Below are 18260 nucleotides of genomic sequence, written 5' to 3'. Positions count from 1 at the left end.
CCCCTGCTCATTTTCCTGTTCTATGTCACGCACCTCTGTGGCACATGCCTCCTGTCAGGACACAAGTTCTCACACGTATGTATAGGAAAACCTCTCGAGAGGATTCAACCAGCTAATTCCTTAGCTGGAGCCCTGGTGTTTTTCATATAACGAAGTATGGAATACCCTATCCCCTTCAGGTCCGTATTGGCAATCCATGCATGAGGAAAAGAAGGACCAGCCTTCTTTTCCTAGAGTTTTCAGGCGCTTGCAAGAGAGATGGTGGTATACGAAGCTGTTTTCAAGGAGCCCATGGTATAGTCTGGCAATGGGTAGAAGACAGCAGCTTGACCTTTCCATACCTTTATTCATTCAACAAACGTTTGTTGGCTACTAGCTGCCTCTACTCTTCTGTGTGCAGCTTTCAGTCCAGAAGGACAGACAAACTTGTGGGAAATTACAGTACATTATTGGAGAGCACAGGATGGTGTGTAGTCCAGGCTGAGGTAGGAGGGGCGGGGCAGAAGTGATGCCTGAGAAGAGTAACCAGATGAAGGGGTTAAAGTTATTCCTGAACGAGAAGATAGTGCCAACAAAGATTTGGAGGGAAGAAGTGACACCAGCAGCTAGAGGGAATACCCCCTGAAGAAGGGAGCTGCCCTGGTAAAGGGCTCCAGGAGCGGAAGAGGCTCAGAATGTGTATCTAAGTAACCGCAATAATCACTAAAGAGCCTAAGGGGAGTAGGTGTGAGTATAATTGCAGAGGCCTGAAGGGACCAGGTCGTGAACTGCCTTGTATTCCATTGTAAGAAGTGTGGACTTGCCCTCAGGATAGTGACAAGAACTTGAAGGGTTTTAGGAGGGGAAGAAGTGGGCCCTCTGGTCACACTGTGGAAGGTGAACTGGAAATGAGTGGGACCGGAGGCAGGAAGACCAGTTAGGGGGCTGTTGGAATAATCCTGCCTTTGAAGGGAGGCTTTTACGCAGTCATTTGCTGCATTGTGGTTGCGACTCTCTCAGGGAAAATCTGGGGAAAATTTGTTTCCTACTCCACCAGAGAATGCCAGTGTTCCAAGGCCAGTAGTTCTGCCACTGCAACCCCACAGCTGGCCCCTGACTGGGGGCACACATGACGGTGAATCTGTCATGCCTGGAGTCCTCCACTGGCAGGATGTGGAAAATCACAGAACTTGAAACTCACCTAAATTTCTAAGCCTTGTCCAGAGGAATTCTAGCAGCTCTGTAAATATGAAACCTTGGACTTTGTCACTTTTTCACTGATCTGTTCCGCCACTCCCAGCCCCCATACGCTCTAGTGACCATGTAAAATTCTAGCATCTGTCCATTCATGTGCCACTTCCTTCATGTAATTTTCCCTAATTTTTATTTCCTGGACTCCAAATAAGAGTTAACTGTCCTGGGGCTTCCCTGGTGGCGCAGTGGTTGAGAATCTGCCTGCCAGTGCAGGGAACATGGGTTTGAGCCCTGGTCTGGGAAGATCCCACATGCCACAGAGCAACTAGGCCTATGAGCCACAACTACTGAGCCTGCGCATCTGGAGCCTGTGCTCCGCAACAAGGGAGGCTGCAACAGTGAGAGGCCCAAGCACTGCGATGAAGAGTGGCCCCTGCTCGCCGCAACTAGAGAAAGCCCTCGCACAGAAACGAAGACCCAACACAGCCAAAAAATTAAAAATAAATAAATTAAAAAAAAAAAAAAGCATTAACTGTCCTGGAAAGATATCTACACCCCCATGTTCATTACAATCTTATTTACAATAGCCAAGATATGGAAAGAATGCGGCCAAAAAAAAAAAAGAATGAAATCTTGTCGTTTGTGACAACATGGATGGACCTTGAGGGCATTATGCTAAGTGAAATAAGTCAGACAGGCAAAGATAAGTACTATATGATCTCACTTATATGTGGAGTCTTAAAAAAACCCCAACAAACAGGGAATTAATTCCCTAGCGGTTCAGTGGTTAAGACTCAGCTCTTTCACTGCCGGGAGTCTGGGGTTCAATCCCCAGTCCGGGAACTAAGATCCCGCAAGCCATGTGGTGCAGCCAAAAAAACACACACACAAAACAACCAAACGTCATAGATACAAAGAACAGATTGGTGGTTACCAGAGGCAGAAGTTGGGGGATAAGTGAAATGGGTGAAGGGAGTCAAAATATACAAACTTCCCAGTTATAAAATCAATAAGCCACTGGGATGGAATTACAGCATGGTCACTATAGTTAATAATACTGTATTGCACATTTGAAAGTTAAGACAGTAAATCTTAAAAGCTCTCATCACAAGAAAAAGAATTCTGTAACTGTGTATGGTGACCATGTTAACTAGACTTATATGGTGATCATTTTGCAGTACATACAAGTGTTGAGCCAGTATGTTGTACACCTGAAACTAATATAATGTATGTAATTATACTTCATTTTTTTCAAAAAAGAATTAACTGTTCTTATTTTAAGATTTCAAAGAATTTTGTGTATACAGTTAAAACAATTAATTGGAGCAATGAGGGAAGTTACAAACAATGGATCAATTAGAGGAGGGCACAGTTCTACCCCTTACCCCAGATAAATCACAAATTGGTTAATTGCTATTACTTCCATGTTTGCAGTGCACTCTTACAACTTGGTTAAACTCCTCCTAAGTAATTGACTATACCTCCACTTAGCACTTATTTTGCCTTAGAAAAAGTTTATTTTTGTTTAAACAGCACTCACAGAGCACTAAATGTCAGGCACAGTCTAAGCACTTTATGAATAAGCCTCTTAACGACTCTACAGTGTAGATACTAATATTATCACCTGCATTTTGAGATGAGAAAACTGAGCCACTAAGGAGGGTTTCACAGCTAATAAGCAAGGGACACAGAATTTGAATCCAGGAAGCCTAGCTTTAGGGTCTGTGCTCTTAGCCACAATTGTGTACATATGGCCTCTCTCTCCGCCAGTACATCTTGGAAGCACCAAGGTCTGCAAATTGTTTTTTCCTGAATTGTGACTGTAAGCCAGGGATGTGGCAGCAGCAGGGAGTACAAATGTAAAAAGACATAGCTGTTACTCTCTGGGAGTAAATCGATTGTTTATTGAACATAACAAACCACAAAACTGTGGTCTAAAACAGCAGCCTTTTACTTGCTCACAATTCCGAACTCTGGGCTGGACTCACTTGCCCATTTGCAGTCAAGTGATGGCTCAACTAGGACTAGAGCATCCGAGATGGCCTTACTCATGTCTAGCAACTCAGCTGGTTTAGCTGGAACAGCTGGAGGCTGGCTAGGCTTCTCTCCTCCTGGTCTTTCATTCTCAAGGAGGTTGGCTGGGGTTTCCTTTCATGATGTCTCAGGGCAGTAAAAAGCAAAAGTGGAAGCAGCAAGGCCTCTCAAATGCTAGGCTTGGAGCTCACCCAGCGTCACTTCCACTCTACTGTTTTGGTCCAAGCAAGTCAGAAGGCCCACCCAGATTCAGTGTGGCAGATGATTACATAATGGCTTGAATTCAGGGATGTGGGTGGTGGTAACTTGGTGGGTGGTTGACAGAGGGACATAGAAAGAAAGATAGGTATTCCAGGCGGATAGGAAAGCAGACGTACAAGTACACGGTACCAGAAAGCATGTCGTACCTGGGGAATAACAAATAGTTCAGAGTGATTAGAGTAAAGGGCACTTGAGGGAGAATAAGCGTGAGGAGGTTGAAGAAGGAGGCGGAACCAGATCAGGAAGTGGCATGAGTGCCTTCCTAAGAAGTTTCAAATGTTACCCATAGGAACTAGGTCACTGAGAAATTTTGATTAGGGCACATACATGATATGATTTGTGTATTTGAATATCACTTTGGGAGACCAAGAGAAGGGGTGAGATGGAAATCAGGAAGACCCTTGAGAAAGCTATTGCAAAATACCAGGTATAAGAAGATGAAACCTCAATGGAACAATGGCATAGGGAGCAGAGAAGAGAAAAAGGACTCCAGAAATATTTATGAGGCAAGATGAATAAGATATGGCAATTGAAGGAAGAATATGGAGTGAATCCCAAGTTTCCAACTTTGGCAACCGAGTAGATACAGGGGACTGAGTTTTATGAGAAAAGTGCTCATTTAAGCTTTGGATCAATTGATTTTGAGATGCCTGTATGACAGTCAATAGAAGTGTGGGGTAGACAAGTTGGATATACAAATCTGAATCCTAGGAGAGAGGACCGGATTAAAGATACAGATACAAAATTCATCAACAAACAGGTGGTGGTAAGAAGCCATAGATCCCAGAAGCATGTAGAATGGTAGAATAGAGGCTGGGAATGACCAAAAGGGAAGAACAACATTTAATGATGAGAAGAGAAAGAGAAGGTGCTTCTCTGGTGGTGCAGTGGTTAAGAATCCACTTGCCAATGCAGGGGACATGGGTTTGATCCCTGGTCTGGGAAGATCCCACATGCTGCAGAGCAACTGAGCCCACACACCACAACTAGTGAGCCTGTGCTCTAGAGCCCGTGAGCCACAACTACATGAGCCTGCATACCGCAACTACTGAAGCCCACGCGCCTAGAGCCGGTGCTCCACAACAAGGGAAGCCACTGCAATGAGAAGCCCACGCACTGCAATGAAGAGTAGCCCCACTAGAGGAAGCCCGCACGCAGCAACGAAGACCCAACACAGCCAAAAATAAATAGATAAAATAAATAAATTTATTTTAAAAAAAAGAGAGAGAGAAAGAGAAGGCCATATAGGAAACTTAAAAAGAAGAACTATAAAGACAGGAGGAAAACTAGGAGGGGTGGTGCCCCGTAAGTCAAGGGAGAAAAGAATTTCTAAGGTATTCGGAAAAGTGCTTGTGGGACTTGACAATCGATCACTGGTGACCATGCTGAGAGCAGTTTTAGAGGAGCTAATAACCCAATTGCTATGGATTGAGGAAACCTCAATCAAGTGAGAGCATGCCTGTACGTGAGATGATGGGTGACGGGGGAGTTGCAGGAAGTTAGATTTCCTTAATCGAAAGTGATCTACCAAGAGGGAAATGTGTGGGCTTAAAGAGTGTGTGAGGGGAAGGCTCATAATAGATGTGCTGAGAAAGAAAATCTTCTTTGAATGCCACTTCCTGCCAAGTTTCTGCTCAATATTTTTCTCACTTTCATGCTAAACTTCGGAAAAAATCCCTTTACCTTTTCATTCTCTCTTCCCCTTCACTCCTTAAGACCACTTTCATTGTAATCTGGCATTTGTCTCTATATAACAATGACTTTCAAAAAAATTACCCGTGACTTTTTTGTTCCACCTAATGTACATTGTGTCCTTCAATATTATTTGTTCAGAAGAATGAATATGCTTGCTATTCTTAACAATGTACTCTGTGATTTTGTTTAAATTATTTAATTCTGATTTCCAGTAGTGAAATGAGACTATAAACTCTATTTTCTCCCAATCTCAGTGGAATGTTGGAGGAGTTGATAAAGTGAGGTTGTGAGGTACATGGAACATCTATGAAGTAAGCAGCTATAATTATATTTCCCTAGTAGGATTGTTTCAGGGATTAAATGAGATAATGTAACAACAACAACATTCTTAATAAATATTCTTAATAAATGTCTGGTATATGATAGCAAATTCATTTTTAATTTATTTTTTATTGAAGTATAGTTGAGTTACAATGTTGTGTTAATTACTGCTGTACAACAAAGTGGCTCAGTTATACACACATATACATACATTCTTTTTCCTATTTTTTTCCGTTATGGTTATCACAGGATATTGAATATAGTTCCTTGTGCTATACCGTAGGACCTTGTTGTTTGATAGCAAATTCTTAATAAATTCTTAATAATTATCTGGCATATGATAGCAAATGGTAATGACTGTATTTTAGTTTGAAAATTAGCAAACTAAACTTTAGCAAGTGAAAAAAGAAGGTCCAGTTATTTGGGGGTGCTTAGGTAGAAAAATATTTGGTGTTTATGAAATGATATGTCTGCAAATTGCTTCAAAATAATCTCCTGTGTTGGGGGTGAGGAACAGGAACTGACCAGCTATTGAAGCTGGTCATTCATTATTCTAATTTTGTATACATCTGAAATTTTCATAATAAAAAGTTATGATTGTTTAACTGCATGCAACTATATTGACGCAATACACTGGTATATACAGTAGATGAAATGTAATGAACTTAGTTTGCAACCCATCAAATGGCTTTTTGAGGTTTAGATACCTTACACCCCACTCCACTCCCCAAAGTAAGGGAGTAACGCAAGGAAGATTTAATTTGAAATGGAGATAATTATTTGGATTTACGGCTTTCATAATATCATAAGTGGGCGTCATTTCAATAAACAGTCTTTTTCTGTTCCAGCTAACCAACTTTAATCACTAGAAACAAACTACAAGTCCCAGGACGCACTGCACGACTAACGTCAACTCGAGGACCTCGGGTCTTCGAACTGGTTACCCTCGCCTGACTTGAATGGGAATTTTCGTCAATCCCGGGGAAAATTGACGTCTGTGATTTAGAGCAGATTTTGGAGTATTTGTACGCCTGGGTCGGTCGAGCGTGGATTTCGGAAGGGCCAGCGGGGTCCCTTTCTGATTAGGCGCGGCCCCGGGCAGCCTCACCCTCTTCTGGGGCTTCCGTGCGGCGGGAGGGCTCCGTTAGTTCGCCTGCAAGATGGCGACGCTGTTGGCGGTAAATTCGGGTAGGTGCGGCCGGGGCAGAAGGCAAGCTGTGGGGCAGGGTGCTGGTCCGTTCTTCAGGCAGAGATGCGGGCAGTGAGGTTCCTCGGAGTCCAGGTCCGCACTTGTGCATAGTGCCCGCTTCTCCCTAGCTCTGGGCCTAGAGTCCCGCCCCTCCCCAGTTTGAATGGCGCGCGTCGGCGCTGCGGCTCTAGCCCTAGAGTTGGGGCTTAAGGATCGAGGCACGGAGGCTTGGTCCCATGGAACCTGGCGTGCAGTTCTCGCAGCCCAGGGCCGAGTCTGGTCCCTTCCATTCCCCACCCCATTATGTGTCTGCGGTCCGAATTCCTGCAGGATTTCCAGTTCTCCGGCAATGAGGCCGGGAGACGTGAGATATTTTTCAGCCAGGAGCGCAGGCTGAAAACTCGCACCTCAAAATGGACACTGGGGCCCTTCTTGGAGGTTGGGTGGGTGGGTGGGGTCCTACAGGAAGAGAGGTCCCTTGATTATGAAGCCTGTAATCCGGAAGGTGGCCCAGGAGTGCCGTGACTCCCAGCTCTGCGTGTGTGGCCCGTCCCTGGATGCTCCTGTACCTTTGGAGCATTAGATCTTCCGGGAGGGGCAGAATCTAGAAGGGAGTAAAGAAACTCTGGAACATTTGGATTGGGTCCTCTGGGCAATTCTCAATCAGGGGCGGAATCCCCCCGCCCCCATCGGGGCGTTTGAAAGAGTGGGTGCATTTTGACTGTCACAATTCCTGGGATGCACCGCTGGCTCCTAGTGGGCGGGCCGAGGATGCCAAAAGTGCTGCAGCGGCCGGAGCGGGCCTGAAAATGAAGAATTTCCTGCTCAGAATGCCTTGATTGAGCCGTACTAAACTTCGTGGGCGGTTAAGAGCACGTCTGTGTGGTAAATGCTTGTAGAGGATCTCACTCAAGAGGACTCTTTTCTGGGCGCCTTTTCTTTCCGTCCCTATACAGTCTTTTTGTTGCTGGTTTGTTCTTTTCACACGACTGATATTCTTGAAAACTTGTCTAAACCTGACTTTTGCAAATCAAACCATTTCGGAAACACTATGATACATTGTTTTATAATAATGAATGATTATGCTTATTGAGTACCTCCTTTTTCGCAGCCACTGGACTAAGCGTTGTACTTTCATCTTATTTAGTCCCCTTTATACAACTCTGGGGTAGCTGCTATTAAACACCCCATTTTACAGGTTTGGAAATAGAGTCTTAGAGTGGTTAAGTAACTTCTCCAAGGTTATACAGCTAATGATTCGAAGCCAGTCTTTGATACTTAAACGTCTACATGCTCCTACTTAAGCAAAACGTAATTCGTTTCATTACATAGTATTTCCATATATCTGAATGTTAGTAGTGAAATTACTTCCTTAGTATTGCTGTCCTGCCCTCCCACACAGATGTAAACTTAAAACAAGGCTTGTGCCTTGTATGTGTGGTTATACACTTTTCTTTAGTATGTACTCGTCTTAAGTTACTATCATTAAACATAAATCATTGAAGGAAAAGGAGTTGCCAACAGCTGCAAAGAGTATACATTGTATAACAAGGCCTTGTGGCAGGAGTGTTTAATTGGCAACATAGAAAGGAAACATTTTTAAGAGCCCAGTCAGGAGAATATTTTTTTAAGAAAAGTAAATGTCCAGCGAAACAACCCAAATGCCCATTGACGAATGAATGGGTAAACAATGTGGTCTATAGATATATAATGGAATGTTATTTAGCTTTAAAAAGGAAATCCTGTCCTATACTCAGCATGAATGAACCTTGAAGACATTCTGCTAAGTGAAGTAAGCTAGTAACAAAAAGACGAATACTGTTATGATTCTACTTGTATGAGGGATTGAAAGTAATAGAAGCAAAGAATGTTGGTTGCCAGAGGTTGGTGGGAGGGGGAAATGGGGAGTTGTTTAAGGGTACAAAATTTGTTTTGCAAGATGAAAGAGTTCTGGAGATCTGTTGTACAACAATGTGAAAGCCCTTAACGCTACTGAACTGCACACTTCAAAATGTTTTTAAGATGGCAAATTCTATGTTATGTGCTTTTTACCATAATTCAAAAAAAAAAAAATTAAACATCTTAGAGTTGTAGAAGGGGAAAAAAGTAGAGGTAGAGTTTGAAGGCCTATGCCTGAGTTTCAGCGGCATGATTTACTAGTATTGTGACCTGTATCAGCCCGGCTGAGTAGACCTACAGGCTTGTGAGTAAGCACCCATTAACACTGACAGTCCTTGGGTGGCTGTCTGGTCACCCCTGTCCTGTTCATAGCATTGTCTATTTCAGACCTTTTCCACACTCCTCAGATCTTTAAGCTCCAACTGATCCCTCAGTCTCCTAGTCACAGAGAAAATAGAAGCCAACAGGCATGAACTCTTTTTTTCACCCTTGAACCTACAAACCTAGATATATGTGCACTCTTTCGCGTCAGTTTCGCTGTGTCTTCCTGTCTGAGGTAAATCCCGCCCTTTACACTCTTCTCCCCGTTGTTCCGTCCTCTCTCTTTTGTTCCTTTTCTTTCCACCAATTGCCCAAATCTTTACCTCGATCTCATGCCTCATTCCATTTACTGTCCTCTTGCTCCTCTTCACAGTCAAACCTTTCAAAGATTGCTCAGTGTTCAGACCCTGTCGCCATACCTTCTCCACCTCTAGCCACTCTAGTCTGTTCCCATCCTCCTGAACAGCTCTCAACATTTACATGCTTTTCTGTTTCACTAAGTCCACCAGACATTTGAAATCTATCTCACTTGATCTTTTAGGGTAAAGACCCAAATCCTTAACATGGGCAGGTAAGCCCTGCAAGGTATGGCAGTTGCCTCCCTTGCTGATCCCTTCTTGGTATTCTCGCTCTCTTGGCATTTTCAGGGGTTTGAGAGTGCAGCATTTCCTCTTGCCTCGGGAACCCACATGCTGTCCTCTCTTCCTGGAGTGTACATCCACCACCTCCCACTCCTACTTTTATCCTTCACATTTCAGCCTAATTATCACTTGCTCAGTGAATCCTTCCCTTCCCTGATCTCCCTGGCTAGGTCACATTCCCCTATTATGTGATCGTTGTCCTGGGTACTTCACCTTCATAGCACATACCATAATGGATATTGCCCTTATGTATGACTGTATGGTAAATGTGCTTCCTCACTACACTGTGAGCTTACCCATACCTAGTACCTGATGAATGAGTGAATAAATGTGACTTGCTGGAGGTATTCCTAAAATTTAGGAAAATAAATGTATTCCTCAAACAAGCAAATGACTTATATTAAAAATACATATTTAGTAATTTGGAAAAATTATAGCCTCCTTTCATCTGTAATCAATAACAGGGAGATATTTACCAAAATTAGTCAAACCAAAGACAAAATGAATATAAATCTTTGTTGCAACTACCTTCTGTGATGTGTTGATGTTAATGATGGACTCAGGAGGCTGGTATCTGGGTTTTTTTTTTTTTAATACTTTTACCAGCATTTTTTTTTTTTAATTTATTTTATTTATTTATTTATGGCTGTGTTGGGTCTTTGTTTCTATGCGAGGGCTTTCTCTAGTTGTGGCAAGCGGGGGCCACTCTTCATCGCGGTGCGCGGGCCTCTCACCATCGCGGCCTCTCCCGTTGCGGAGCACAGGCTCCAGACGCGCAGGCTCAGTAGTTGTGGCTCACGGGCCCAGTTGCTCCGCGGCATGTGGGATCTTCCCAGACCAGGGCTCGAACCCGTGTCCCCTGCATTGGCAGGCGGATTCTTAACCACTGTGCCACCAGGGAAGCCCCGGTAGTTGTGGTTTTTTTTTTTTTTTTTTTTAAATTCTTGGTTTTTTCTGCACGTACTTTAAATTTATTTATTTATTTATTTATTTATTTTTGGGTGTGTTGGGTCTTCGTTTCTGTGTGAGGGCTTTCTGTAGTTGTGGCAAGTGGGGGCCACTCTTCATCGCGGTGTGCGGGCCTCTCACTGTCGCGGCCTCTTGTTGTGGAGCACAGGCTCCAGACGCACAGGCTCAGCAGTTGTGGCTCACAGGCCCATTTGCTCCGCGGCATGTGGGATCTTCCCAGACCAGGGCTCGAACCCGTGTCCCCTGCATTGGCAGGCAGACTCTCAACCACTGTGCCACCAGGGAAGCCCTCTGTGGGGTTTTTTAGTGTAGATTTTTGATCTGTTATTGGATGCCTCCCCACAAAAGGGGGGAAGTGGAATTCTTTTTAGAATTCACTGAGCTTATTCAAACTAAGTATGTATAGTGCAAAGAAAGGTATTCTTCAGGGGTTCTATTGAGTATTGCTTTTACAGACAGTTTACTTTTGTTAGCTTTTTGTCAGGTTTTAAAAATACCTGTGGTAAGGCAAGTTTCACATTTGCCTACAAGTCATTTTTGATAACTTTCCTTCATCCCCTGTGCCAATCAGTTACCAATTCTGACTCTACCAACAGACCTTGCCTTTCTATTTTACTGCCCTCATCCTGGTTAAGGTTGCGTCACCTCATGAGTAGCTTACCTACCCAACATCCTTGGGTCCTGACACTTCATATTTTAGTTAGTCCATTGGTCACACCATTGTCCAATTTCATTTTGTCATCTACTACTTGAAACATTCCCATTTACTAACAGGAAAAATTCCATCTTGGCCAGGAATACAAGGCTCAAACCTACTCTGTCCTTTGCAGCTGGAAAGAGCCAAGAAAATGATCTCTAGGGAAGTCAGTTAGTCACCATCCAACTAGCACCTCACAGGCAGTCACCAGGATCCAGGGTCAGGTCCTCATTTTGGCAGGCCTGGAACTGTGATGTTTGTTAGTGTATCCAGTGTTGAGTAGATTCCGGTAATTGATGTTCTCTGATCACATTGGGAAGACAGATATATAAACCAGTATGTCAATTAATTGATCTTTAGTGGGAAGTACATCTGCATGGGTGCTCATTTCATCAGCACATTTTTAATTCTAGAAATTTATATGACGAGCTATATTTTTCATTAGAAGATTGGCAAGTTTAGGATCAAAACAGGAGAAGCAAAGCAGGGAGTTGGATGGTTGCTCTCTATGTAAGGTCTAGACATGGTGATTCCCATTCCTCCACATCCCCACACCAAAGACCTGATGCATAACTTCCTGCTCTGCCCTTCAGATTAGGTTAGAGTCTTCCTTTTATATGTTCTCATAGCACTCTGTACTTCTCCGTTAGACTGGTAGTTCTGTTTTTTTTTTTTAAATTTTATTTTTATTTTTGGCTGTGTTGGGTCTTAGTTGCTGCGCGTGGGCTTTCTGTAGTTGCGGCGAGTAGGGGCTACTCTTCGTTGCAGTGCGCGGGCTTCTCATTGCGGTGGCTTCTCTTGTTGCGGAGCACGGGCTCTAGGCGCGCGGGCTTCAGTAGTTGTGGTGCACGGGCTTCCGTAGTTGTGGCTCACGGGCTCTAGAGCGCAGGCTCAGCAGTTGTGGCGCACGGGCTTAGTTGCTCCGTGGCATGTGGGATCTTCCTGGACCAGGGCTCGAACCCTTGTCCCCTGCATTGGCAGGCAGATTCTCAACCACTGCGCCACCAGGGAAGCCCCGGTAGTTGTGTTTTGAATCCTGCATTTAATGCCTGTCTTTCTTGTCAATCTGTAAGTTCTCTGAGGCCTGGGATCCTGTCTGTCTTGCTTGCTCTGTAGTCCCTGGCACATGCATGGCCCTCAGTAAATGTTTGTTGAGTGAATGGATGATCCAGCTTGACTGGTCTAGTCTGTCCTCTCCCTGCACATCCTTTTAAAAAAAAAAAATCTGCCCAGTAAATTGCCGCCTTCTGACAACATTGTTCATAAGATTGTAATGCATTTAGTTAGGTTATCTTGCATGTCATTCTGACTGTTCTGGTGACTTTGGCGGGATTTGTGTTTTCTCAGATGGCAGTTAAACATGTTTGCAGACCACCCTTTACGGTTTAAGCTATAGTTAGTTTATCTGTTGAGTGAGTGAGTGGTTTTGATTAGTTTCTCTTTCAGAGTCTTTATAAACATAGGGGTGCCATATCTGATTGTTTGCAAACAGAAACTTTGGGCTCCCAGGTCGTGTTTTTCAAACCATGCTTAGTAGCAAAAGCTCTCTAAGTATTACTTATTATTGTTATTACCTTTACAAAGCAAAATGTGATCCTTTTTATATGAGTTTACAAAAGAATTCCATATTTCTATGCTGTTTTTTAATAGCTAGTGTCCCAGCCAAAATAAAATACTTGTTTTTTCAGCTTCTAAGTTTTACAGAATCTGATTTTTTCCCCCCTATTCTTGCTTTTCCTCTGGATGATAGGGAGGGAAGGAAAGGCAGTTACATTTATTGAGTGACTACGATATGCCAGACACTATACTGTATATTTTACCTAGTTTATCTCATTTAATTCATTCAACCCTATGAAGCAGGTGATGTCCCTATTTTATATAAAAGGAAACTGAAGTTCAAAGAGGTTATTTTCTCACTCCATGTCACATAACTAATACTAAGTGACAAAACCAGGTTCAGCTGATATTCCAATTTAAAGTCAGGATTTACTTTATATTAAGTTAGGTAAAATGACGTTTATATTATTGCTTGTGAATTCTAATATTCTTTTATATTAATGTTTGGTTTGTATATATAACTCCTTCTATTTAAAAGTAGCTGTGAGCATGACTAAAATGTATAGATGATAACCTTACCTTATTTTCCAAATATATGTTTTATTTGATGCTGATTTTTATTTTTTTTCTTTAAGCTGCTAGTCTGTGGGGTCCTTACAAAGATATTTGGCAGACTGTGGGAAATGCTCTTTGGAGAAGACAACCTGAAGCTGTCCACCTTCTTGACATGATTTTGAAGAAACACAAACCTGACTTCATCTCATTGTTCAGAAACCCAGTAGGAAATTTTCTTTTTTTGCTTCTTGGATTTGCTTTTTCCTTTAAAGATTGAAGGAGCAAGTACATTCTTAATGCATGTAAATGAAATGTTACTTGTTCTAGTCCATTGATTCAAGTTTTTTCTAAAATTGGAAGTTTCCTGGGAGCAATTATTATCTTTTTTCTCTTCTCCATAGAAGTTAATATTGTATTTATCTCTAGCTAGGAGATATCTTAATAGTATTTGAATACAATTTAGAAAGTTCCATATATTTCAGAAATATGAGCCTCCTTGGAATTTCTGACTTATAGTTAATCTGTCTAAGCGTAGTAAGATTGATTATTTTATTTATTCCCAGGTACACTTCAACATTTTAACTCTTCATAATGTTATGTAAATTGTGTTAGCAGTTAATTCTTACGTATTGTTAATCACTACATCTTGACGTACTTTTCAACCAGGGGTAGAGTACTTCAGTGGCAGGGATTCATATTTGGAAGCTCCTTTCCCTGCTGCTTGACAGTTTTTTTTTATAGACCAGCAAGACCATCTAAGAACTATTTAAGAGCCCTAGCCTGGGAGCCAACTGAGCTGAGTTCCAGTCTTGGCTCTACCACTAAAGAGTTGTATGACCACAGGCAAGTCACCTGACTTATCTGGGCATCAGTTTTTCCATTCTGTTAATAGAGAAGTTGAATTAAATGACTGTATGGCCTTTTTCAAGGTGTAAATACCTAAGATTTTATGATCTATCAAGTAATTCTATACTATATGTTATTTGTTAAATATTTGCACCAAGTAAGCCTTTTTGCAAATAAGACTACATTTTAAAATAACATACTAATAAGCTATCATTAGCCCTACTAATTAATTCTATAATTCTTTTCGATTTGCTATTTCCCACTTGAAGATTTATTGTTTTTATATTTATTAAAGATATAATTAGAAAGTTTCTTAGACATTTGAAAAATAGTATGCTATTTTGTGTGATTTCTCAACATTTTGTAGTTCAGAGTTTAGCAGAAGCAGTTATTGAGAAGGTAATAACAGTATAAAAAGTTGAAAGTGATGTAAAATGTTACCTCATAAAGGTCTAACTATATCTGATAGTTAGACCTTTATCTGATAAGAAATGCTCCTGTTTGTCACTTTACCAGACTGCCTGTGAATAAACTTCTCTAGGTAACAATTTACCTTGTCTCCATGTGCTATTTTCATTACATGATCCTATTTATTTATTTTTATTGTTGTAGCCAAAAAATGTTCAACAACATGAGAAGGTTCAGAAAGCCAGTACAGAGGGAGTTGCTATCCAGGGTCAACAGGGAACCCGACTTCTTCCTGAACAGCTCATTAAAGAAGCCTTTATCCTCAGTGACCTTTTTGATATTGGAGAATTGGCAGCTGTTGAGCTTCTCCTTGCTGGTAGGTTGACATTTAACTGAATCTATGGTAAGGTAGTACATAAATGTAAAATTATTCACTTGTAATTTAAAATATTATATCATTTAGATTCCAAAATAGTTTCTAAAGATGTAGCTTATTTGATATTCACAGTGTTTCCTTTTGTTTATCTGTGACTAATGAGAAGGCTTTAGTTTAGTGATCAGAGTTGTTAAAGGAAATTTAACTGTATTAAGATAGACTTTTTCATGGTAATTGACTAGCAAAGAATGACTGCATCTCAGAAGTTTTGTAGCACAAAGCATTTATTGTCATATAATGGGAAAGAAGGTAAGGTCACTGCTTTTTTGGAGTTTCTTTTTGAGGGGGTGATTCAAATAATGAATAGGTAAAGAATAAGATAATTTCGATAATACTGAGTTCTACGAAGAAAATAAAACAAGGCAATGGGATATAGAGACATGGGGGGTGATAGGGGGCACCTGTAAGTTGGGTACTTAGGGAAGGCCTCTCTGAGATTGGGACATTTGATCTGGGACCTGCCTGATGACAAGATACCAGAGTTGTTGGGGAAGGGTGTTCCAGGGAGAGTAGACAGCTCAAGGTGTGAACAAAGGCCTGTTGAAGGATACAAAGACCACTGTGGCTGGAACATCAGGAACTAGGGAGAGTGAAGGAAGACGAGGACAGAGCAGGAGTTGGATCATAGTCTTGCAGGCCATGAAGATTATTTGGATTTTATTCTAATTACAGTGGGAGGTTGTTGGCAGGGGCTTTAAGCAGGAGTTGCAGAATCCAGAATAACTGAAATTATTTCTCTGGCTGCTGTAGAGAGAAAAGATTGAAATTTCCATATAGTAAGCAGTTCATTTTAATTATAGCAAGGGAACCATGTGAAGAAGCCAGGTGGGCATTTTAATTGAAAGAAAGTCTAATATGTCTGAAGATAGAATGTGGCTGCCAGAATCCTTTCTGACCTAAGGCTGCATTAAAAGAAATATGATATTGAGAATGACTAAGGTCGTTTTCCCATTCTGTGATGCAGATGTTAACTGGACATGCTTGAATTTTGAGTTTAACTCAAAACTTCATTTAACAATTACTTTTTCTGTGCATATTATGGGCCAGGCACTGTGTTAAGACTCCAGGGATATAAAGATGAATAAAACTTCAACTGGTGTAAAGGAGCTTATGGTCTAGTAATTGAGAAAGACATGGAAACCAATAACTATGCCACCATTATGTGCATTAATGCATGGTTCAGGGATGGTCCAGAGGGGAGGCATTTAAATTGACCTCAGGTTGTACAGAGAAGTCCACAAAGATAACGAGGCTTACGGTAGTTGTTGAAAAATGAGTAGGCATATGTCAGGTGGAGTAGGTGTGCACTCAGGAAGACAGAGGGCATCTAGACAGAAGAAATCTCCTGTAAGAGGTGTGAGGCAGTGAGATGAATTTGGGGAACAGAAGGGAGTAGAGTGTAAGAGCGATTGGGCCAAGGGGCGAAAAAAACCATAGGAAATGAAACTGAAACTATAGGCAAGGTAGTTCAGAAAAGACAAAGTAGAACTTATTCAAAGGAGAGCAGTTAAAAAGGGTGAGTAAAAGCTGAAACATAAGAAAATGTTATTTAATTTACTAGGGGAAGAAACGTACAAATATTTGAAAGACTTTTTGTGAAAGAGATAAAACAGTGGGTAGATGTTTGAAGTAGAGGACTCTTAAGACCCTTTAAACCCTAAGGTTTCTGTGATTTCTTTGAACTGCACATTGGTATAGTGATTTTTGTCTCAGCCTAAACACATATGTGTTTATTTACTAAATTATTTCTCAACTTCCTTTCCTAGGAGAGCACCAGCAGCCACATTTTCCTGGCCTCACCAGAGGCTTAGTAGCTGTTCTTTTATACTGGGATGGAAAGCGGTGCATTGCAAATTCCCTGAAAGCCTTGATACAGTCTCGACGAGGAAAGACATGGACCCTCGAACTCAGGTCTGTTTGCATGCTAGGATTTCAAGGGGTTAATTAGAAATTGCTTGAAGAATTATAATTTTAGAAACAAAAATTCTCTTTAGTATGTAGAATTTAAGTGTATAACCTAAGTTGAGTAATAAATAACTCCCTTATTCTGCCAAGAATGACACAACAGTTTAAACCTGCTTTATTTTGTTTACAAATGAAATGTAATTCAGTTATTTATGGTTAGAAGTTTATTGAAACACAATGATTTAAAAAGAATGGCAAGAGCTAGGTTATAGCTCATCCTGGTTGTTTCCAGTAACCCAACATTATCATCAAAAGAGTGTTTGCTATATCCATGTGATGAGAAAGTATAAACATTACTGTTCATTATAACTTTATTGATTTTTTTCATTACAGTCCAGAGCTGGTTTCCATGACAACACGGTTTACTGATGAGCTGATGGAGCAAGGATTGACTTACAAAGTTCTTACTCTTGTGTCACAGATTGATGTTAACAATGAGTTTGAGAAACTACAGCGTGAGAGAGGTTTGGGCAGTGAAAAACATCGAAAAGAGGCAAGGGTTCAATGACATCAATTCACGGGTTGTCTGTGTCACATCTTGGAGGCAGAAAAGTCATGTCACTTAGAACATTCTTCTAATACAGGCATAGGAAAATTAACAATGCATAGGAAAGTGTGTAGGCAGTTGTGTCCATGAAATTGACTTGCACTTGTTTCAGCCTCTTTCTAGTCACTATGTGCCATGCTAGCACTTTTTCTGGAATGAGCCCTTTAAGAAATTTTTTTTTTTTTTTTTAAATTTATTTTTGGCTGTGTTGGGTCTTTATTGCTGCGCGCGGGTTTCCTCTAGTTGCGGCGAGCGGGGGCTACTCTTTGTTGCGGTGTGTGGGCTTCTCATTGCGGTGGCTTCTCTTGTTGCAGAGCACGGGCTCTAGGTGCATGGGCTTCAGTAGTTGTGGCACGCAGGCTCAGTAGTTATGGCTCGTGGGCTCTAGAGCACAGGCTCAATAGTTGTGACGCACGGGCTTAGTTGTGCTGCGGCATGTGGGATCTTCCCGGACCAGGGCTTGAACCCGTGTCCCCTGCATTGGCAGGCTGATTCTTAACCACTGTGCCACCAGGGAAGCCCTGAGGCCTTTAAGAAATTGATTGTCCTATAGAGGAGGTTGGGACTTAAGAATGAGTAATTAACCGTAGGGTTTGTTCAGAATTGCAGAGGTGAGATTTTAGGGTCACTTATGGATTCAGATACATTTATATAGTTCGCCTTTATGATAGATAGTTTACATTTTGGAATAAGATCAGGCTTCAGTGTAATTTATTTATACCGATAATCATTCATCTTTATTTCTA

At 41.6% G+C, this 18260-nt stretch overlaps 1 protein-coding gene across 3 annotated transcripts in view; it reads left to right on the top strand.

The window, feature by feature from the left end:
• The first annotated feature begins 6609 nt into the window (after positions 1-6609).
• The window catches only part of NUP205 (nucleoporin 205), an 84265-nt gene continuing 72614 nt past the window's right edge, over positions 6610-18260 (top strand). For 2 of the 3 annotated variants that reach the window (XR_005021239.1, XM_036863662.1), the window contains exons 1-5: positions 6617-6672; positions 13393-13535; positions 14771-14942; positions 16769-16913; positions 17301-17460. Coding sequence is in view for 2 of the 3 variants with exons in the window: in XM_036863662.1 (XP_036719557.1) it covers positions 6645-6672; positions 13393-13535; positions 14771-14942; positions 16769-16913; positions 17301-17460 (648 nt within the window). In the remaining variant the exon portion in view is untranslated. Of the gene's footprint in view, positions 6673-13392; positions 13536-14770; positions 14943-16768; positions 16914-17300; positions 17461-18260 lie in introns of all 3 variants that reach the window. The other variant, XM_036863661.1, reaches the window with a different exon arrangement.

The sequence above is a fragment of the Balaenoptera musculus genome, chromosome 9 (assembly GCF_009873245.2).
Source record: "Balaenoptera musculus isolate JJ_BM4_2016_0621 chromosome 9, mBalMus1.pri.v3, whole genome shotgun sequence".
Lineage (NCBI taxonomy): Eukaryota > Metazoa > Chordata > Mammalia > Artiodactyla > Balaenopteridae > Balaenoptera > Balaenoptera musculus.
Note: the sequence above shows the minus strand (reverse complement) of the source record. Positions and strands in the feature narration are given on the sequence as shown.